Consider the following 24,238-nt stretch of genomic DNA (forward strand, 5'->3'; position numbering starts at 1 on the left):
TTTCCATATAAACAAAGTCATTGATCACTAACAAAATATAAACATGGTTTCTTTCACATTAGTTTTTAAAAAGCTATTTACCAGCAAGAAAAAACAAGTACATAAAAACTGTAAAACTCAGAAATTTTATACATTTTTACAAGCACAATTATGAATGAACAACACAAAGTCAAAATATGCATGAAATGTGGCACATATCACACTGCATCTGGCTTCTGGTAGGTTTTTCTAATCATATCAACTCCTTGTAACATAAGCTTAGTGACATTCATTTCAACAGTGGACTTTATTTCTAACACAAGTAATTTTACATGGTACCGCATATTAAAAACAAGGTTTTCCTTAAGTACAATAACATTGTCAGATTGGAAATTTAATTTCCAATTATTTTTCTATCAGTTACTTAACATACACAGTACATTATAAGGACACACAATGTATGTTTGGCCATTTCTAAACGAATTTATAGTCCATTATAGAGAATCACAATATATGAATGTATTGTTTTATAAATGAGGTCAGACCTTGCCCAGTAAGGAAAAAACTTAAAGTTGAAATCTTTGGGGTAGAATAAACATTCAAAAACAACAGTAAGACTGGCCAACATCATCTGAAGATATAAAAATCTGGACATCTCTTCAAGATAATTTAGTTTCTCACATTTTTTTCATAGCTCTGAGAATTCAAAGGCCATTTAGTGGACAGTGTGTTTTTGCTACTGCTTAAAACTTATTTTTTCCTCTTAATCAGCATTTCAGAGAATTCTCAAAAGAGAATTCAATGCTCTTCCTTGCAAGAATATGTTAACTGATAGCTAAGTAAATTTGCATCCAAATTCTGGAAATACGAACATATTTTAAATGGTTAAAAATTTTTTTTTAAAGTTTTGATCAGCCAGCTGAAAATATATTCATGTAGTAAATAAATCTCTCAGAAAGCTTTTTCATATATATTTAATTATTCTAACTAAACAGTACTCTTACAAAATAAATTCATAAAAATGTAGAAATGAAATGAAAATAAGAAATTACTGGGATATATACATGTGCCTACAGACATAACAAGACATCTACACATAACACATCCCGATACACAACACACATCCCCTGATACGCAGTTACAAGCATACTTTCAACTCAGTCATGGATTTTAGAATATATATAAAATCAGAAAGTGATGTTGAGTTCAACTCCTGAGTTCCTCAACAAAGATAGAACCATAGGTAAGTATACTTTGTAAAAGCAAGAAGGTCCATTTAAGTGTAATAGCAGTGCAGTTACTGATGGCTACATCTCGAAAGAAGTTAAAACGTAGAGACACAGACAGTAGTTCAATGCACGCATTCATGATGCTCATACATCCATCAACGATAATTGGTCAGAGTAGTAAATCAGTGTACAAATTAAACATTTCCAAAATGTGCAAAAAAGTCAACCTTGATAGGAAAAAAAAACACCTTTACACATAATTATAAACAGCCCATCATTCAACTAAGATTAAAAACGTTTACAGAGAGAAACTAATAGTTTAAATATAAAGAATTTAATGGCTACTTTAAAAAAATGTACATTAGGCCAAAGGGTAAATTTACAAATTGATAATCATAGTTTGTAACAATTAAAGTTTATTCCCAAATTTATCCAAGTTTACTTATTATTTACAATGATATTTGAATAAAAAGAACCATGTGAAATGTTGAGATGTCAGACATTAAAAGTATTTTTGGTATTAACTTTATAATATTTCAGAATGCAGGGTAGCAAATTTTAAAACAGCAATAGAAAAAATGTAAACCTTTTACTAATTAAGATTGTATCTAAAAACAATCACTTGTTTTAAAGAAGTATTCTTATCCTTAGACCCTGTACTTTCACTTGTACAGGGTATATTGCAAGGGTTTGGCCCACTTTCTTTTGCCCAAAAGCCTTTTCAGCTCAAATGTTTCCACCAGTCCTCTCTTATTCCAGGTGGGAAAAAAATCTTTGGAAAAATGAGAATACGTCAAATCCATTTTGGAGCCTAAGGATCTAACAGAATTTAAGATGTAATTTTGTTACTTTTCTCTCCCCTCCAAGTAATGCTAATGCTAAATTCACCACTAGTTACATGTTTTTAAAAAATAACTTCTAAAAAAAAAATAAATAAATGAACATAAAAGTGCTTTTCAGTATAGTCACAAATTTTGCTGTTCTCAACTGGCATTAAGAGACTCAGAGATCCTTATTTGGGGACAAATTCTGCATGTATACTGGAGAACAGACTCTTGCTTATGTTCCAAAATGTCTATGGCACAAAGAAGACGTCGGTCTATAATTTACTTTTCTTCACAGCTTTCCTGAAATGCCCCTCAGGTCAAAAACAAGTTCATAAATGTTAAGACATTAGAAAGTACGCCACAAACCTGAGGCATCATATGTCAATGTGTCTGTATACACACACACACACACACACACACACACACGCGCGCGCACGCATCAATGATCAACTGATGTTAAGATTGGCACATGTATAAGCTCAAGTCTGTAATGTCTATATAGTTCCGCAATAGTTGAAGTAAATCCTACATGTGTACATACAAATACTGAGCACCTGTCCTTTCGCTTGAAGGAAAGACTGAGATACAAATTTTACTAATACTTGTTTTATCATTTTTACACTATTAGCTTACAGGTGGGCAGAAGTACAATGCTAATCATTTTGGCTATGTGTGCAGGGAATATAAAAGCTTTGGTTTAAAGTGATTCTGATAATACAGATTGTGAATACAAACAAGAAGTAATCAGGTGTAGGGAATAGTGCTCACTGATTTAATGTCTGCTATTATTAACAAGGATACCATATTACTGTCAATTAAAATGCAGAATTATGAAAAATATGAAGAATCACATAAAAGACTGTATGCAGACAATGGATAAAATTTATTCTTTTCTTTACTATAGCTATGACCCCTTCCTCAACTTTCTGGAACTAAACCACATCTGCTCTATCACTGAGAAGATTCTCTACACTCCCCTGAGAGCTCACTACCATCTGCAGCTCTGAAAGGTGAGTATGAGGAAATGGCTGACTCTGGCACTTCCCACACCAACTGTGGCATTCTGTGGCAGAAGTCCAAGCAAAGCTAAGGAGAGCTGTGAAGAAGGAACAGCAGCTTTGCAGCGTGCCTTCTCTAGCCAACCAAAAGGAGGTACAACACAAGTTCCTTCTGGATACTCAGTAAGCTAAGGAAGCTTGTTTTGATAACATCTGGCAGAATTTCTATTCTAGAGTTCATGAAGAAAAATTACTTTCTATGTAAGGACTACATATAAGCTATTATACACACATACAAATTCAATTTTAATCTACTTTCAGCAACCAAGAGCTTGACAATTTACAATAAATAACTTTATCAAACAATCATTTGTCCTAGTTACTTGTGGAAAATGTGCTGGCGTTCCTACCCGAGGATGATTACCCTCATCCGTCATCAGTAGGTCATACACATTTGAGTTGTTCTTCCAAGAACAGAGACTAATCTAACTCAACATTCATACCTTTCCTTTCTTTCCAGCCCTGCCCCAAATACACACACACACACACACACACACACTCTTCACAGAAAAACTAGAGTTTTAGTCAAAATGTTAGGTTAGAATTTGCTATCCCTGGATTTCTTGCTCATTGCCCTAAATCTCATTGCCTTAACATTTGTAAACCATTTACATGACTTCTTTAGGGCAAAATCAACCATTCTAGCTCTGTTATGAAAATCATAACTGAACCATGATACACAAAGGATCTAGACAGTGTCAATATGATTGAAAATCAAGTAATCAACCTGGAAAACAATTTATTATGTCTCTTTTGAATTAGAATACCTCTTTCCATCCTTATCTTAGGAGTTCACATCTATACTGCAGTGTGTCTATATCAGACTAATGCTAACATCTGTTTTCTAACATAAAGAAAATAGAGGTAGAAAAGGGTAGGAGGAAGAAGCAGGCATTAAGAAATGTTTAAGGGCCAATACACTGCCTAAGGCCAAATCAACTCTTGAAGCTACTGATTTTGGAAAAAACCCTTCATTTCGGTGGGTAACTTGAATTATTATTGATATAAAATAAAATTAAGGCATAGAGAGAAAAAGGCACTACCAAAAATTAATCATTAAATTGATTTTCGTTAACATTTAACCAACCTTAAAATTCAAATAAATATGAACATTAATTATATTTGTAACAAAGGTCAAACAATATAAAACAGTCTGGTCTCAAGAAATTGTACTGATCTAACACTACCGACAGAATTCAATTTCTATCAAGTGGTTTGGGTAGTTTAACAATTTAGACCTAAAGAAAATATTTTTTCCTTTAAAAGAAACAGCAGGAAAAAAACACTGAAACTGTTTGAGCAGAGGCTTGATTTTGTAAGAGGGAGTCCTGAGAGAGAGAGGCTGCCTGATCTATGGAGGTCCCTCTAATTTGGGGATACTTTTAATCTCTGTTGTTAATGACATTTTAGTTTAAAACAGCCAATGATTACCCCCAAACTGCGTTCCCCTTACATTATAAAAATAATATTTTAAAACATCATTGCTTTACTTTCAGAGTTAGGGTATGCCCATGTTTCCTCCTAGACTGTGACCTCCCTTTAGTACCTGACACAATAAGCCACAATGATTGAATAAGCAAATGAAAAAGATTCATCTATTTTTTAAAAATTGATATATTACTATACTTGATTGACACCAGGTGATTTTATATCAAGCTACTGGTCCTGAGAACCCAAATAAAATAATTGGCACAGAACTCTGCCATAGGCCAAGGGGTTTGTATCTGGCAAACATCTTAGCTTTTGCGCTCAAGCTTGATCATCCCTATAAACTATTCAAATTTTATTTTCTTAATGACTTCACGTATGTTTTAACAACTCCATCTCAGAAATACTACAGACAAGACCTGACATATGTAAGAAGTGAAGCATCAGAAAGCTACTCTAAATAAATAATTTCACCTTTCTAATGTAGTTTCTATTGAGAATAAGATAAAGACTCTCAAGTGAAAGCCAATTCAATTTACTCTAAAATAAGTTTAAATTTTTTTTATAGTTCAGCCTGTGAATTTCAATATCTTGTATAAATATGTAAGGTTGACTATGCCTTTGAAAACTTTCTAAGGCAACAGTCTTTAACATTTTTCAAGTCAGAAACATGCTTTTGTAAATGAGGAAAACTGAAAAATTTTGAAAATATTCACATTGAAAATTTCAAAGTCTGTATATTTTAAATACATTTTAAATAATTATCAACCATCAAATTTTCCATTAGTCATTATATTTTTCAACCCTTTTATTCAATACACTTTGTTCGCAATGTAAAAGATCTTATATTTGGCCCAACTTAAATCATACCATTTTGAATCTCTCAAGGCCTAAGTAGAAAGAGATTTCCTGAAAAGCACATGTAAGACTGCTAGTGAATCTTCTCCAGCACCAAAAAGTCTGCCACAATCAAAGCAGAATGCATTTTAAAGGCACAAAGTCAGCAGTCTGGCCATTTTCCAGCCTCAGCAAAGAAACATTACAGTATAGAAGAATCAGTTGTGCATTTAAAAAATAAAACACATTTAGAGTCATCTTAAAAAGTTCAAATTTCATTTGTTGATCCATATCATTATTAGAAAGAAAAAACTGGAGTGTTATATCTAACTTCCCCTGATAGAGGTGTTTTCTTTCAGAATTTTATTTTTTAAATTTACTTTTGGTCTTCCATACCTCCCCCACTTCAAGCTTTTTTGTTCTAGTAGCTTTTATATATATTAACTTTTATTGTGGTTTTTGGTACCATTACAACTTGTCTGAAATAAATTCACATCACATTTTATATAGTAACTCTGTAAACTATTAGTCTATTTTTAAGTCTTTACATAAAGAACAATATTTTCCCATAGCTAATAATATTTCTTATAAAACAAAGGTCTTCTGCAGCAGTGTTAAAGTAGTAGTTTCTTTTCAGATGATTTTATTTTCCATAGCATTTAAAAAGAAGAGAGACTAAAAAAAAAAGCAAACAATTTTGCTTTGGGTTTCATAGTCTCCCAAGATTTCCCTCTAACGAGCATCTGTCTCATATTGTGCACTGCTGGTTACCCTGACAGACTAAAAATAGGCCAAAAGGAAATCATAACTGCACAAGACAAAGAAACAAATGAAAAGCCCACTGGTCCAGATACTATAATCTTGCTCAAGTAGAAGAGATGCTTTCACTCATAAGAAACAAATTATAATAGATCCATATCCTTGGGGACTATGTATACAGCACAAGATTTGACAGTTGATTTTCCTGGGGGAGGGGGCCACTAATTCCTATTCTTCCTGGTGAATTGCTTCCTTTGATTATAAGGGTATGGGAGAAGCCTTGACAAGTATATCTGGGCTTTGATTTCTCAGGCCAGATGGTGGAATTTCATATTTCCTACAAGGAATGCCAGATAGGACCTTGGCACTGTGAACCAAGACCTACCTAACATCAGAAACAGTGTTTTAAAAGAGTCCCTAAGGAGTATACTGTTTGGCAGAAAAGAAAATACCTGAGCCCCCTATGAATTCCATGAAAGGCATCACACTTAGGGCCTCCAGGAATATTACTATTTTTTAGATCTTAAAATAAATTACTTAGCACTTGCTTTAATATACTTAAAAAAAAAAAATGCAAGTGGCCAAATTACCGATATCATTCATGTTTTTCAGTAGCACAAGTCCATTAGAGACAGTGGAATTCAACTAGCTGTCTCTTCCATTTAATGTCCTTGCTCTTAGTGGATACAATACACTAGAAATACCTGGCAGTTTTTAACCTTCTAATAAAGTACTTAATACTTTGTTTTGATATGCTTTTCTTTTCCTGCAATTATAAATTGACTTTTGAGGTAAGAATATATACAAATGGCCGAGTTCAATAAGCTCCATGTTTAAATTCATTTTCTTTCTAAAATGGAATTTACTGGTTTGGGTGCAACATGCAGCTGATAAGGATCAGATTGCTATTTGCTGTTGAGATCATTTACTTGACTTGAAGTAGTGGTATCTGCTCTTGTAAAACCCTCATTATGCATTATATCACTTTCTCTCTGAAATTTACTTTTTGCAAGTTATCAGCTTATAACGGGCTAGTTTTACAACAGGGTTTCTCAGCTTTGGCATTTTTGACATTTGGGACAGGATAATTCTTTGTTGGGGGTAGGAGGTGCTGTCCTTGTATACTGTAGTTTGTTTAGCAGCATCCCTGGCTTCTACTCACTAGATACCACTAGCATCCTCGCAATTGTGACAGCCAAAAATGTCTCTGGTAATTGCCAAATGACAAGAGAAATCAGTCCCCCTCTTGAGAACCACTGTTTTTCATGACAGCTATTTTTTGAGGGACTTTAGTATTTTGTGATCCCAAGAACAAGGGTTTTATCTCATGACACTAGTTTTATGGATACTCTAGGTTCAACTCTTAGTTCCTAAAAAAATGTTATCTATGAGAATCGGGATCCAGAAATAGGAAGATATAGCATTATTCTGATTACTTCTCCTTTCCCTTAATTTTGGGACTGTCTCCCTCAGGTAAAGAATATAGTTTAAAATATACTAAATAGTACTTAGTTCTTTGCATTATTTCTATTGACTGGCAAATGTGGTCTCTTCTTTCATATATTAGAGCAACCTCCTTTTGTCTTTTAATTTGGACTTGCTCACTGTCTTTCCATATCTGTTTTAAAATAAAATAGTATCCTTAAAAAACAAAAACAAAACAAAACAAAACAAAAAACAGAAAGCTATCCCTCAAGGTTTACAGATTCCAGTAACATGGATCTTTTATAGTGTATTTGCTTATTATACTGGTTAGGATTAACAAATAAACATACCTCTTAGAGATTCATATTTTCTATCAAGATTCCTACTGAGCAAAAAGCTTGGTAAACAGAGGTTTGGATTCTAAAGAATACAGATAAAGGAAGGAATCTATATTCTTTAAGTTGAGTACCTACCCTAAACTGAAGTTTAGGGCTCAACCCCACAAATGAGGATCTATTTTAAATACTATCACTAAAAACTACAAATTATACATAATTTTCTCCTTGTTTTCCATGTCTCCCCATCACCACCAATCTGTCAGTGACACAGGGAGACTACAATCTTTAGGTATTCCAAATGATTTGTTTGTACTAAAAAGAGTGACTATGTACTAAAGTGCTTTATCTCTCTGAACCACATCAGTACATTATAAAAATTTTAAAAAAAAGTTTCAAGTTCTTGTAAGGAAAAAAAAAGATTAAATATAAAAAATTTAGGTTACTATTATTATTAGGCAAATTTAACCAAGAATCAAGAGAAACTCTTTCCCTCTTGTCTTTTTTTCTCCCCCATCTCTCTTTTTTATACAAAAGAAAGTGCAGTCAGAGAGAAGGTGAATGAATAGGTGGGAGCTAGGTAGAGGCACAGGAGAGGTTACTGGCTGCTAGTGATAGTGCACAAACATGTGCCTTAAGAGTTCATCAGCTGAAGGTCTCAGTTTGACCTCTACAAAGATCCGTTTGAGGAAATCTCGAGTATAGTCTGAGACATGAGGTGGCAGCTTTGGATTGGTTGGCTGAGTGGCGATTTTAAAGATGGCAGCCATTGCTTCAAATTCCGCCCAAGGAGGCTTTTCGGTTAACATTTCTACCACAGTACAGCCCACACTCCTAAAAAGAAATTTAAAAAATGCATTACATAAACAATACCATCATGAAAGAAAGCCAGTTAACTACAAAATAAGAAACAGGAGTGAAATCCACATACATTTAAATATGACTTGATTTCAAATTTAGTTTCATTAAAAGGTTGTAATTACATAAAACCATAATTTAAACAGGAAAATAAACCACAATTTAAGCATGAAAATAAACTGCAGTTTAAGGACTGACTCAAAGAGTTAGGCAAAGCACATTATTCATTTTATAATTTTTGCTTTACGTAATTCTCTAACTTGACATTAAATGTAATTTAGAAATTCTTTGCCTTTAGGTGCCTAAAATGAATATCCATTAAAAACTTTTCTGGTGGGAAGTAAGAAATAGTCATTTTATGTTCTAACTTAAAATTATTAAGCAATTACAGGTTAACTGAATTATAAGAGACTAGTGATCAAAATTAATTACTTTTAAAGCAAATGAAGATAGTTTTCTAATGCTAAAGTTTGCTTAGGATGAAATGCTTCCTACACAATGGAAGACAGGTTCAAGAACTCTACTTAATCAATGATTAAGTGTCAAAGAGCATAATTAAAATGATATTAATCCTTGTAATCCTAACGTCCTATTTCAAAACTACAAAAGAGAATTAATATCTGGCTCAGTAATTTCCATCCTGGGTAGAAATAAGAAGGCAGGTGTTTTCAGGCAAACCCGGCATCAAAACCTACCAGATATCTGCTTTTCTGCCATAGCCTTCTCCACTAATCACTTCAGGGCTCATCCAGTATGGTGTGCCTGTGACAGACTTCATTCCTGTACCCGAAAGACAGATGGTTTGAAGCCGTTTGCTGGCCCCAAAATCTCCTAATTTGACATTGCCTGTTGAATCTCGCAGAATATTTGCCCCTAAAAATAAGAAATAACCTTATTTAATTATTTTTATTGGCGGTTTTGAATATAAAAAACTTATGGCAGAGAATTAAACTTAGTAGACTAACCTAGGCTGATTTTCATCTTCTGAATAGTACCAGTCATACTGCCAGTCACACACACAGTCAGTGCTCATTAAGGATTTACACGAACTGAATTTTTAGAGTCAGGTATGTGCATTAGAACCTAAGACAGTTCTCCCACTGAAAAGGACTGGTGTAATGGGAGGTGAGTGTAAAAAGGAAGTGTAAAGGAAAAGAGCCAAGAATGTGAAGCCCAGAGAAAGATGGAGAACGTCAGTAGGCTCTCAGGCCCAGGTTCTCTTTCAAAAAGCAAGAAGCTCATGGCTGAAGCTTATTTCTCTGAGATGGAACTTCCTGAGGGAACCTCATAATCAAAACTTCCACTTAGTAATATTTTTTTGGATATATTTCCTTGGGCAGAGAAACAAACAAAAATAAAATGGGACTGCATCATACTAAAAACTTTTGCACAGCAAAGGAAACCATCAGCAAAACAATGACAAACTACTGAATGGGAGAACATATTTGCCAATGATAAATCCGATAAAAGTTAGTATCTAAAATTTATTAAAAACTCAACAACTTAACACCAAAAAACCAAACAATCTGATTAAAAAGTGGGCAGAGGACCTGAACAGACATTTCTCCAAAGAATATATACAGAAGGCTAATAGACATATGAAAAGATGCTCAACATCACTAATTATCGGAGCAATGAAAATTAAAACCACAATGTGGTATCACCTCATATCTGTTAGAATGGCTATCATCAATAAATCAAAAAACAAAACATGTTGGCGAGAATGTGGAGAAAAGGAATCCTTGTTCACTCTTGTTGGTGGAATTGCAAACTGGTGTAGTCACTATGGAAAACAATATGGAGGTTCCTCAAAAAATTAAAAATAGAGCTACCTTATGACCCAGCAATTCCACTTGTAGGTATTTATCCAAAAAAATCCAAAACACTAATTCAAAAAGATATTTGCATCCCTGTGTTCACTGTAGTATTATTGACAATAACCAAGATATGGAAGCAATCTAAGTGATTGGATAGAGATGTGGTACAAATATACAATGGAATATTACTTGGCCATAAAATAGAACAAAATCTTACCATCTGCAACAACATGGATGGACCTAGAGAGTATTATGCTAAGTGAAAAAGGTCAAACAGAGAAAGACAAATACCATATGATATCACTTATAAGTGGAATCTAAAAAACAAAATAAATGAACAAACAAAACAGAAACAAACTCATAGATACAGAGAACAAACTGATGGTTGCCAGATGGGAGGAGAATTTGGAGGCTGAGTGAAAAAGGGGAAGGGATTAAGAAGTACAAATTGGTAGTTACAAAATGGTCATGAGGATATAAAGTACAGTATAGGGAATATATCAGTAATACTGTAATAACTATGTATGGTGCCAGGTGGGTACTAGACCTATCGGGGGGATCACTTTGTAAGTTATATAAATGTATAACCACTACATTGTACACCTGAAACTACTATAATATTGAATGTCAACTGTAATTGAATAATTTAAACAAATTTTAATATTAAAAAAATTTTTATTAGTAAACAGAGTAGTACATGTCCACTACTTTGAACTGCAACCATTTATAAAATGAAAATAATAACAGAGGTTTTATTAGAGGTTATGAGAATAAAAGGAAATCTTATTAAGAAGTTTTACTAAATGCTTACTGTATGGAAGGCACTACTTAATATAATAATATAAGTTCCCTTTCATTGCACCCCATTCCTTTTCTTTACAATGTTCCAGCTGAGAAAATAAAGATTAGCATTGGAATTTTTTCCAGAAAAGCTCTCACACTCCATGATCGACCATATAAAGTAGCTAAGAAAAGCACTGTTTTTTTATCATTTAGGTTAAGTACTGATTTAGTCAATAATTATTTATGTGTCCTTGAATGTGTCATTGGTGTGTAAAGCCATTTGGGATCATAATTCTGATTATTCTAAAGGTTGATAGTAAAGATAAACTTTTATTTAAAGGACATCAAATAATAAAAGTAAGGCATTTAATGATTCTGTTCTTCAAATAGTTAAGTTAGAAACCAGTTCACAAGTGAAATGTAAAACAGAGAGGGAATCAATCGTGAATCTGGCTTGCAAAAACCCTCAATCCATTGGCATACACTTGCTGCTTTTATCTACTATCAGCTCAAGACACTCAAACCAACTGTGTGGGGATAATGGTTGCATATCTTATTACCAGTTCCCTTGAGATGTGTGGCTAAATCTTTTTTGCAATTTGAGCTTAATTACCTTTGAAAAAGGGGCACCAGTCATTTTAGTTTTTCTCAACACTGCGGTTTGCTTTATAGTAATTCTACTTCTCAGTTGCTATACATTTTAAATCTCTTCTAAGCAAGTTTGAGCTTTCTGTTTCAAAATTTCATTTACTTTTATAATAAACTTTTAATTTTATTTATTATAAACCAACCTTGATTGCCTGGCTTAAGGGCTGTTGAATTCTCTACTGTGAAGTTACTCTTTCTCCCCTTTGCATATTGCACTCTTTGGGAGAAGGTCACTATGTGCAGTCCATGCTGAGCAGACACAAAAATTATTTGGAATTATGCTGCATGGTAGATTTGTCTCTCTCACTTACTTGTTAGATCATTCATTTATATCAGCATGAATACATGGATATTTATTTTATACCTTGGGTTATAAACCAATATGACTTTTTTTTTTTCTTGCACAAGTTGGTCCAGCTTTGGCCATTAGGAACTCTTTCTATGGGCTCCTGTGTCCCTTTGTGATCCCAGATTATTGTGTTCTTGTTTGATGTTGATTTAGGGTTTTGTTTTTAGCGTTTTCTTACTTTCAGACACTATTAGATAGATGCTCAACCTGTATATTTCCTGCACCGGTCCTTAAAATCAGCCACTTCTCCAAGGAGCCCTAAAAGGAACTCCAAAGTTCATTTTAATAGAGAATGATATCAGAAACCTAGATCTAGATACGAGGTTCATTTTTTTTATTCTCTATTTTCCACATTATCATTTTTTAAACTCAATTGTTTTTTCTGGGATCATAAGTCTTGTTTCTGTCTCATATAAATTATTTCTGGTCTCTCATATAAAATACCTGTTTTTAAATAAGCAATTTATTTTAACTTAAATTTTAATTTTTAAACTTTACTTCAGTTCTTATATTTAAGTCTTCTGTAACCTTAACCATATGTTATATTTTCTAAAAATCCTATTTGTCCTCTTATCCATTGCCCCTTTACCTCCCAACCCCTATCCTTTTCAAAGGCCTCTAAGAAAGAGAGTGAATAGTGGAGAAAAGCTACATTATAAAGTGGAGAGAATGTAGACTGTCCATCCCCACCCTTAAGCTTCAGTACTTGTCTTTCTGTTGTCCCAGCAAACTCCCCAGCCTAGTCAATGATGGCTCTCCAAAGCCTTTCTCCAGGGGAGGACACAAGGTCCATTCTCTGCATGCCATAAGCCTAAGTGAGACACAGTACCAGTGATCCTGTAAAACAGCACTATCTACCCTTACACCATTTAACATCTCCCACATCCAATACTTAAGAAGGACTCTGTCAAAAAAAATGCCACTATCTCTAAAACATTCAACCAGGGAAAAGACAACAAACAAGCCAGATTTTACTGGCTACAAACTGGGAAGGAACGGTCCAGGCAGGTCACAGACAGGGAAAGTTACCTCTAGGGAGTAATCACCAATGCTGAACCAATGCCCATCCATACAAAGGGCTGAGAAAATGTGTAGCCAGGTTCCCAATATAGTTTTCAAATTTTTTAACTTATTTTGGATAGCTTAAAAGTAAGCTAATTAAGAATATTTTTCAAACATACACAAAAGCAGGTAGAATAGTATACGTACCCATCACCCAACCCCAACAACCATCTGGGTAATATTTCCCCAACCATACTGCCAGCTACTCTCTCTTCCCTTCTCATATTATCTGAAGCAAATTCAAAACATCATGATCGATAGTTCTTTAAAAGATAAGGAACCTTTTTACACCTAAGAGGATGGACAACAATTCCTTAATAATGTTAATATATACTCAGTGTTTTTTAGTTTTAAAAAAAAAATCAGAATCGAAATAAGGTCCATACACTGAGACTCAATGTATCTTTTAAGTCTTTCCTAAACAAAGTTCTCTCTAATCTTCTTCCTTTACAATTTATGAAGAATCTAAGTTATTTGCTTGTAGCTATCTTATGATCTAGATCTATGATCTATGCTGATTCCATCCCTAGAGGTCATATTTATCTGTCTGATATATGTTCTATAATTCTAAAATTTGGTACCTGAATCTAGAAGCTCGATCAGACTCAGGTTGTTTGTTTGTTTAACAAAACCATTTCATACCTGACGATATATTTTAAGGATAGGAAGGAAGTATGCAATGCTAGACAGTCTCTGTTTTAGTGATGTCGGCAGCTGTTAACTTATACCTATTAATTCATTAAGGGTTACAAAGTAGTACTCTTCTATCATTCCTTCTTCATTTGTTAGCCAAAATACTTCTATAAAGATAAGTTTCCTTTCATCCACTATTAGGTCCTCAATGCTATAGTTCATTAAAAAACAGAATAAAGGAACTCTATTATGAAATAAGGAGTTGGTTCCCAAGCTACAATGATCAATTAGTTTTTATCCTAAGTTTTCATGATGAACTCATGGATTTTAAACTTAAAAGTAATCAACTATCTCTCTTTTTCCTTCTCAATTTAAAACTTGCTCATTATAAAAATTTGGGAAATATAGAAAAAATAAAAAATATGCTAAATGATTACCACTCATTCTGACATTTGGAAATAACCACTGTTAATCATATGTTTCTTCTAGGTCATACTTTAATATTAATGCAGCTCATTTCCAACCTCCTCATTTTACTGTATGGCCCATCACTCTTCCTGACAAGGTTAGAAGAGGGTATACTTGGGGAGTAGCTCCATTCAGTTCCTTTACCTTGTCTCATTATGAGTGCTAACCAGAAACTGGTTTGAAAAGAGATCATTCCTAACAGAGTAATTCACATTTAAATATTTTCCCTACATGGTTCTTTAAACTATCATCTTTTGTACTTGACCATTAAGATCTGCCTAAGCTGGGTAGATCTTGAAATGAGAGGCTCCTATTTCTTTTAGATCATGAGCCATGTCCTCATTCTCTCAGACTCACTAGCAAACCCCATTATAGTACATGTGATCTGGCTCAGGTATTCTGGAGCAGATTCTACTATCACCAGAAACTGGTTAGGAATGTTCTCTTTAACCAGAATATGGCCATATTCGGGGTGTGGCTCACCATAGGAAGGAAGTTAACACCTGACAGCTCTTAAGAGTCCCCAGAAAGACCAATCAAAAATAAACTTTTAATTATATATATATATCTATATATATCTATATATATCTATATATATCTATCTATCTATATATATATAGATATAGATATATATCTGTATATTTATCATTCTTATCGATTGATTGGAATGACTCTGGGGATCACAACCCAGTATTTACAGAACCAAACTTCAGTTTTTATAGAATCAAATCTCCAGGTATATTCTACAATACAAAGTTTTAAATACTCTCCAAATTTACACACCTCCACCACTTGCTTTTGTCTCACTTCACGCATTTACTTTACCCTACCTGACCCCTGAAAACAGACGAGTTTTAAAAAGTGAGCTTAACTGAGTTAAAGTTCATCAAAGTTCAGTGTTAAGGCTCTCTTCTTTGAGAGACTTCTTATTCTCTCCCTAGGTAATGACATCCATTCCAATGGCTTTAATTGAATATGATCTCAACGTAAAGTATGTCATCATCACAGCTAACTTTTGAATGCTTTCTAGGTACAAGGAACTGTTTTAGCATTAACTCATTTAATCCTTACAAGAATCTTATGAGTTAGGTACTCCTTTCACTCTCCTTAAATATGATGAACTGAGGCATAGAGAGATAATGTGTCTTGTCCAAAGTAACACTGTTAGTGATGGATAAAGCCCAAATTTGAATCAGGAAATCTGGTGTTAGAGCCCCTTTTCTTAACCACTATATTCTAATGCCTATGCTCTATGTATGAAAACATGGTCTCACTTGAACTTCATTGCTTCTGTGAACACCCACAGGGGAACTCCACAGTGGTAGAGACCTGAGCATCAGGACTACTTGGAACACTGAGTCGGTGAGAAAGCAAGATTGTTTTTCTATGGTATTTTAAAGACAGATGTAATTTAAATGTTAAATTCCTTAACCATATCACTTATTTCATTCATATTCATAAAAAAAGAACTGTGTACTTAAAAAACATCTCATTACTTACCTTTGATATCTCTATGAACAATCATATTACTGTGCAAATAATGGACACCCTCTAGAATCTGACGAGTGTATTTCCTAGTCACATTCTCAGTAAGAGCTCCATATGCTTTTAATTGGTCCTTAATTGAGCCCTAAAAGTAAACAAAAGAAAACTATGGTACGATTTAAAATAAAAACCACTATTAAACTTTTATTTTTAAAAGAACCCTAGTTCAAGAGTGGGACACTTTAGTTGGGAGAGCACAGGAATTCTTAGTAAGGACATTATATGCCATCTCTACTATATTCCCTGACTAGAAGTGTGTAAGAGTAGAGTCACAGCTGGAGGAAGCCTTTAAAACTGTTTTTTGACCAATACTCCTGTTTCTATAACTATGTTGATTCTATCACCTATTTCTTGTGACTGTGTTTTTAAAAATTCTCCAGTACTTTTATATCCCTTTATTTTGCCCTGAATATATCTTTGTTTTTCCTACTTGCTCTTTCACATATGTCCTACTTTAGTTTTATTTATTTTTTTCTTCTTGTTTTTAGAATAGTGTTTTATTTACATCTGCTAATTAATTTACTTCTCAAGAGGAAGGATGGGTATGATTAGAAAATGAGAATATACATGAGATTTAAAATTTTTTCCTTTATATACTAAACGTTCTAGGTCAAAAGACAAAAATACATAAAGAGGGAATTTCAAATTTTCTTAAGTGTTTTTAAGGCAGGATGAGGTGCCAGCTCTGAGAATGCTGAATCAGTCTGAGGTGAGGCATAGGCGCCTGAATTTTGCAAAAGCTTCCCTATTGATTCCAGTGTGCAAATATGAATAATCAATCACTCTGAAAGATGGAAATAAATGCTTCCTGAGGAACAAAATCTTTTTTTAAAACAGAGAATATATTCAAATGTTTCTGCCTTTCCTTGAATTTTAGTAAATTATGTACTTTGTCACATAAAAGTAGATCCTTGGATCTCATGGGTTTAACCATTTGCTGTTTCCACTATTCATGAACAATCACTGAAGGGATAGCAAGATGCAATTCTGCTGGCCCAAACTTGCAAACACAGGTGGCAAGCCTTAGGCAATGAATGAATCCAGCCAACCACCCTCACCTATTATTCAATGTGGCTTGTTTGTTCAGTCTACTTATTGTGCCTCTACTTATACACAAAATAACAGAGCTAGAAATGAGCTTTCCAAACAATATGCCCCAAATACTTATAGGCTGCAAATGAGCGGTGGATTTATGGATCCTCTAAGCTCTCAGGCAGCTGAGCCAGTAGCCTATCGCACTAACAGATCCATTGGTATAGTCTGTTCATCTCTATGTACCATAAAATGTTATCTTCTTTGGTGTGAACGACTGAAATGGGTTGGAAAGCATTGTGCACCTAAAAATAGTGTGTGTGCATGTGTGTGTGTAAACCTAACAAAGAAATCAACTGCTAGTCCAAAATAAAATAAAGTTATGGTTCTAGTCTGAAAGTCGTTCCAGATAAACTAAGGAATGGAATGCTATATATGAGAAGACTGAAGAAAAGAATGAAAATTTTGATGAAGCCTGAATCTAGGGTACAAAGGGGTCTACTGTACTAAATTTAATGAGAGAAATTATATAGCATCATTAACAAACTTGGAGATTCAGGAAAGTCTAGGAACATATATATCCAGCCCACATATGCCATGTGCTTATTACCATATGTACACTTCACTATATTGTCAATGAACTATTATTAATTAGGTAACTTGATTTTCAAATTCAAGGAATGACAATTTATACTTTGAAGTGATAGCTGCCCTTACAAAACCAAGTGTAGTTAATGAGAAACACAGACATAACACTTCTTCCTGAATAGTCCTGGTTTAGTCTTAAGATTGCTAAATGTGTAAAGATTACACCCATCTTCATTTGTGATATAAACCAGTTGTAACCAATTAACCATTTTAATCTTATCTTCAACAATCTGAGTTTCTATTCACACTTATGTATAATTATTTTCTATTTTAATTTAAATATTTATTGCATAAACAGTAATGGAAATCTGAATAAGAGAAAAATCAATCAAATCCCAACAAAACACATTTTCATTTTCTAAGTGTCTTCAGTCCTTGTCCAAATACAAACACTTATTAAACATCAAAATAATTATTTAAAAGTATTTTATATTATTTTCTCTTATAAGTACTTCCTCTAACGAAGCCTTCACAATTTTAATTTTTAACATATATTCTCTTAGACAATATCACAATTTACTTCTGTGTGCAATTAATTTCCTTTTTTTCACATCACAGATAATACTAAAATAATGTATGCAGCTTTTTCCTTCTTTAGGAGTACTTCTGCAGAATAAATTTCTGTGAGATTACCAGTCCAAAAGGCTTCAATATTTTTATAGCCTTTACTACATCTCACCAATGTGTTTTCAAAAGGGGATTTTCTAAAAAACTAATTTACAATGCCAATAGAATCTTTGAAAATAAAATGTAGCAATATGAGTAAGAATTGTCACTATAAACAGTTAATAATTCCAGAGGAAGAGAAACAAAGTTTACTGTGAGACAGGATAGTTAAGACCATTACTATTAGATGCTCATCCACAGTTTTACCGATCCATAAGCTTAAACTGGAACCTTGTACATTCTACATATAAATCTGATAAACAACTCCCTTAAAAAGCCATAAATCAAAAACCTTTTTTCTAACATTAAATTAAATTATGGGAATATTAAATTATGGGAATGCATGTATTTTTAAATAAGTAAATATACCATCTTGAAAATCATTAGTATTAGAACGCACTCTACAGATACTAAACATAACATAGAAGGAATGACAGAGTTTGCACCTTCTAATGAAATTACTGATTCAGGCAATGATTATCGATCTGTGTTAAAAACATAATGTGAATGGTTGAAAAGGAACTGGATATTCCTATATGCCACTGCTACAGTTCATATTATTTTTTGGTCTTCAGGAAAAAACAAAACTTTACAATGGAGGAATCAAGACGTCAAATACCTTACTCTGGCAGTCATCTGAGCATCACTAACAATGTAACAACCAGAAATTGTATATCTCCTAATGGGATACAACATGAAGTACACAGCATCATCTAAGATGTATTCTAATAAAAAATGTTGAATTTGAGTCTAATTTAGACTTTAGATTTAACCTGGATTTTACAGGAAATAAGGAGATAAAAGAACAAATTATATAACATCATGAGGATACAATTAGAGAAATCTATGAACTCAAACTGTCAACAGAACAACTAGCCTGGTCTATTTGTGAAATGTAAAAATTGTCCTAGACAGGTGAATGTAATGTGTGGTCCTAGACTGGATCCTGGTTTGGATAAACCAACTATTACGGATATATTCAAGGCATTTAGGGAAATCTGAGTATGGACTGCTATGAGGTCTATAACCTATTTTAGTATATTTTAGCATTTTTTTAAAAAATGAATTAAAAAATACAAAGATAGATGAAAACAGAAAATAAAATTATATTAAGCTCTAATTTAAAACTCTTCCAAAAAGTCCTTAACTAGGTGTTACATTTTATGATCAGTTTTATTGTTTTTCTTTCCTCAACTAAGACTTTAAATAGAGTAAGTCTATTTACAAAGGATGTACTAACTTACCCCTGGCATATATTCCATAAATATAGAAAGTGTTTTTTCCTGGGAATCCCTCAAACAGCCATAATATTGAACAATTCGTTCATGCAGCAAGTTTTTCAACAACTGAATTTCACACTCAAGTGCATTTACTTCCTAAAAGACAGAATTCACTGTTAAATCTTTTGTCCAAATACAAAAGCACTGTTAGTAAAAGCAAAAAAATTCAAGCTTCATAGACTATCGAGGTGATATCATTACAAAATTTTTACTTCCTAAGGAATAAACGTTTTAAAGTCTTTAAACAATAACTTTTATAACAGTCCTGGAAGGTAGCTAAAACAACACTAAATCAGATTAGGAAAATAACTGGGTATTAGAAGAGAAAAATCCACAGTACGAAGTATATAAACATGTCTCATCTATTTGTTTTGCGAAAAATTTATAGTAAGGAAAAATAAAAATTCTATTGTGTATTTTATTTTGGTAAACAAGCTTTTTTTGTGTGCAGTGATTATGCACTGTTTGTGCAGTAATTCTTACCTTACTGGTCTCAGGGCTATCAGGGTCAAACTGAACTTGCTTAACAGCCAGCTCTCTTCCTGTATCGACATCATAACAGAGGTAGACTCTGCCAAAGGCTCCCTGGCCTAGCAGTTTGCCCAATCTCCAGTTGGTTGGAGCACGAGGTGCTAAAAAAGAACATTTTCTTAAAAAGGAATAGCCAGGTGGCACAAAAATGGTTAAGGAATAAACGAGTATACTGCATTAGTGATTGCATATGCCTGGATATAAGGAAAACTCATGATCCTCCAAGTTCATAATGATCATCTTTGAAAATTTTTCTGTCAATTTTCTAAGAATTCTAAACCCAAACAAGGTTCATAATCCCATAACTCATTTTTTTTCCAGTGAAATTACTGTTTTCCGAAGTTATGAATGTAATACTATCTTTTACTCAATTTGATGCCATTGATATAAGATGCACTATTTGTAATCTTTATTGCAGTCACATATATAATTAGATTTCCATCTGCCTATGATGTAGGAAGTTGGAAAGAGCCTCACTCTCATTCTAACACAAGAAAATCTTGAAAGCAGCCACAGAGGGGAAAAATCAAACTACAGACAAGAACAAAGATAAGAATTATAGCACACTTCTCAGAAAGTATATAAGCCAGTAGACAATGGAAAAATAGATTTAAAGTGCTGAAAGAAAAAAAAACTGCCCTGAATTCTACACCCAGAAAAAAAATCTTTCAAAAATAAAAAATAAAGACCTTTTTCAAACAAAAGCTGAAGGAATTTATTGCAAGTAGAGTTGTAGTACAAGAAAGGTTAAAGTAATTAATCAGGCAGAAGGAATTTGATACCTGACAGATTCTTGGATCTACATAAAGATCTACAGAAGTAAACTAAAGGTACATATAAAAGACATCCTTCTCTTATTTTTTAATCACTTTAAAAGATACCTGTCTAAAGTGAAAATAGCAGCAATAGATATTAAAGTAAAATATGACAACACTAGCACAAGAGAGGAATTTGGAGTATGCAAATACTGCTGCCATCTTTGAGCATGAATCTTTGTATGCACTGCTTACATGACAAAGTCCAAATATTTCACAATCAAGCCTCAGTTACCATTCTAGACCTATTCCCACTCTTTCAAGTAAGATATCCTCCACTTCAGCCCAAAAAGAACTATTCTCCACTTTAAGAACATGCCATGGCCTCTAGCACATGCCACCTCCTGAATTGGTAAATTCCTACTCACATTTAAGATCTAGATTAAATGCTATACTATAATTATTCCTCCACACATCATTCTCCCTATTAGATTACATCTCAGGTTGCATTTGAAATCTCAGTGCAGGAACTCAACAAGGACATGTGAAATGAATTAATGGATGACTAATTGGTAACAATTTTCCTAATAAAAGGAAAGGACAGAATCATCAAATGCAATTAGCAGTAATACCACGCTTATACCTGATATTCCAACCACCTTTAGAAATATCATTTTTACCTCTTTTGAGAAGCTGGTCTCACTCTGAGGACTGGCTTAGCATTTATTCCTTTTAATACTATAAAATTCTGTAGAGTTTCTGTTATACGTTTCGCTATGCCAATTTTTATTACTTACAGCGGCTGGGTGGGCTGATGTCCATTACAGTCAAAGTAGGATTGTCTATGTCACTTCCCCTTCTTCTTATTCGACTATCATCATACTCTGGGGTAAAGATACTGCTTCCACTACTAGTGCTTAAGGAGTGATCAGTAGGACTAAAACTCACAGGAGACCGGAAGCTGGTCCCCTGGGTCCTTCTAGCTCTTGGAAAAGTTTTACGACCTACAAAACGAAAATATAATTACCTCAAAACTTTTAATATGTTATAATTGAATGTATTTAAAATTTGTAATGTAAGGAACAGAAATTTCTCCTGTGACTAGGCTAAGAAACCAAAATATCAATGATTATTTCATTATATGTTTTAAACCTAGGAGTAGTGGTTTTCTTTGAAGAGTTCAAAAAAATATCCTTGTGAAAGTGAATCATGAATGAAAATACAAGGAAGACAAAAGGTAAAAGCAAATATGAAAGTAGGGAAAAAATGAACAGCATCTGAATACAAATTCAAATAATCTCATGTTAAAACATATGCACACACATTCATAAAATCATAGAATAGAACTCCTTTACTTTTGGATGAAAAAAGAAAAAAAAAGATTTTATTCTCACTTCCAATAATAATTTAAAATATAAAACAAAAATTGTAAAGTTTATAGGTTGCAATGTTTTTCCTTAAAAAGAAAATACAAGTATGAATTTCATTAAAGAGTAACTTTCTAATTAATATAATTTATTAATGACTCCTTTTCTTCTCAGGGAAAGATAAATACTATGAGGTAAATTGGCATAAAGTTAAGATATTAGAGTTTTAGTTATAATTAAATTTGTTTAAAAAAATTTTTAGGCAGAAAACTAAGTGATTTGGGAACAAATTTATTTTTAATAGTATTATTTAAATAAGGAAATATTATTTTTATTGATTATTTTTGAGAATTTCCACGAACTGTTTTGTGATCTAATTTCCAGCAACTTACCATCATTATACTCTTGATGATGATATGAAACATGATACCTTCTTGGATATGTTCCTCCTTTTCCAAATTTCTCAAAGATAGGGTTATCACAGTCTATTAATACACATAAGAAATTTGTATGTTAATAAGTCAAATATTTCTAATGATGAGAAACACATTTACACATTTTTATTTGATTAAAAAATAATTCCCCTCTCCTTACCATCTAAAACATTATTCAATAGCATAAATATTTAAACATTTAGAATGTAGATAAATCTAACCTGAAAATTCCTGATGATTATCTGGGTAGCTCTGTGCCCTAGGCATTCGTGATTTTGGATAGCTTTCTCTAAAAGCAGAAAATGTCACATTAAATTAAGACATTTGTAAATAAGACATTAATAAATCTTTATGCAATATTAAAATTGGCCCACAGAGAACAGTGGTAAGAATGACACACTTGGAAATTAGGGATGTTTGGAAATCCTTGTGCTTCAATCCTAGCCCTGCCACTTAACTGGCTGTTGCAACCTTGGCAAATCACCTTTCTAAGACTGTTTCGACATCTACAGAAAGGAGATAATTTCCGTCTACGACCATGCCACCCTGAACCAGCCTGATCCCATCTGATCTTGGAAGCTAAGCAGGGTCAGGCATGGTTATTACTTGGATGAGAGACCACCTAGGAAGACCAGGTGCTGTAGGCATAAAAAATAAGAGATTGTAAGCTGACAAGATCCTTGCAATCTGTGAGGTCAACCAAGGGGTGCCTTGCCTAAAAAAAAAAAAAACAGACAATTTCCAACTCATCAAGTATATAGATTTCATTCACATTTCTATTTCCTTGAATTTATTAAATGTTTTAAATGTCTGTCTTGAGGTAGACATGGGCAAAGACAAAGGTTTTCTGTTACACGGGTAACAGAAAATTAAATGTATATTCCCATGCAGTATTAGTTATATTTTCACAATTTGCTTTCATAAAGCAATCCTAAAGGAGAATAAGCAGATAAAGACTTTAATAAAGACATTGACTCTGTGCAACAGGGTGACTTTGTGTGCTACTGTCCCAACTGAGACCAGGAGAGAGGGAACACCTATAACAAAATATTCACAGTTGCAATCTGACCTGCCTTATATTCCTAAACAGCTATTTCACAAAACAAAAGTACTTAAATTTTAAATCACAACCAACATACTGGGCCACAATTACCAAAAATGTAAGTTATTTATAAATGGGTGCCAAATGTACATAATCCTGAACAGGTAAAATAACTCAAGAAATCTCCAAAACCAAACATATTAATAAAAAATTTGATAGCAGTTTTGCACACACAGTTTTAAAAGTAAACTTACGTAAATTCTCAGTTTGCATTTAGCTTTAAGTACAAAATTTTGGCAATTATAATCAGATATCGCTTTAATAATGATATTGAGCCCCATGAGGTTAAGGGGTTTATCCAAACTAAGAAAATTCATTTGCTGTTAAGTATAGACAAGTATCAATTACATTCTCTGAACGTAGCACAAAGGAGTTGATAACAT

At 33.3% G+C, this 24,238-nt stretch overlaps 1 protein-coding gene and 1 pseudogene across 2 annotated transcripts in view; one reads left to right on the forward strand and one right to left on the reverse strand.

Moving 5' to 3' along the window:
* Nucleotides 1-4,142: 4,142 nt before the first annotated feature.
* The window catches only part of MAP3K2 (mitogen-activated protein kinase kinase kinase 2), a 73,370-nt gene continuing 53,274 nt past the window's right edge, over nucleotides 4,143-24,238 (reverse strand). Inside the window, exons 10-17 of one of the 2 annotated variants that reach the window (XM_039851251.1) lie at nucleotides 22,975-23,042; nucleotides 22,712-22,804; nucleotides 21,750-21,956; nucleotides 20,150-20,298; nucleotides 19,631-19,762; nucleotides 15,996-16,125; nucleotides 9,431-9,608; nucleotides 4,143-8,711 (exon numbers count right to left, since the gene is read on the reverse strand). In XM_039851251.1, the coding sequence (XP_039707185.1) occupies nucleotides 8,486-8,711; nucleotides 9,431-9,608; nucleotides 15,996-16,125; nucleotides 19,631-19,762; nucleotides 20,150-20,298; nucleotides 21,750-21,956; nucleotides 22,712-22,804; nucleotides 22,975-23,042 (1,183 nt within the window). In that variant the 3' untranslated portion in view covers nucleotides 4,143-8,485. The remainder of the gene's footprint in view (nucleotides 8,712-9,430; nucleotides 9,609-15,995; nucleotides 16,126-19,630; nucleotides 19,763-20,149; nucleotides 20,299-21,749; nucleotides 21,957-22,711; nucleotides 22,805-22,974; nucleotides 23,043-24,238) is intronic. The other variant, XM_039851252.1, reaches the window with a different exon arrangement.
* LOC120593453 (uncharacterized) lies at nucleotides 23,282-23,400 on the forward strand (annotated as a pseudogene).

The sequence above is a fragment of the Pteropus medius genome, unplaced genomic scaffold (assembly GCF_902729225.1).
Source record: "Pteropus medius unplaced genomic scaffold, Ma_sr-lr_union100, whole genome shotgun sequence".
NCBI classification, from domain to species: Eukaryota; Metazoa; Chordata; class Mammalia; order Chiroptera; family Pteropodidae; genus Pteropus; species Pteropus medius.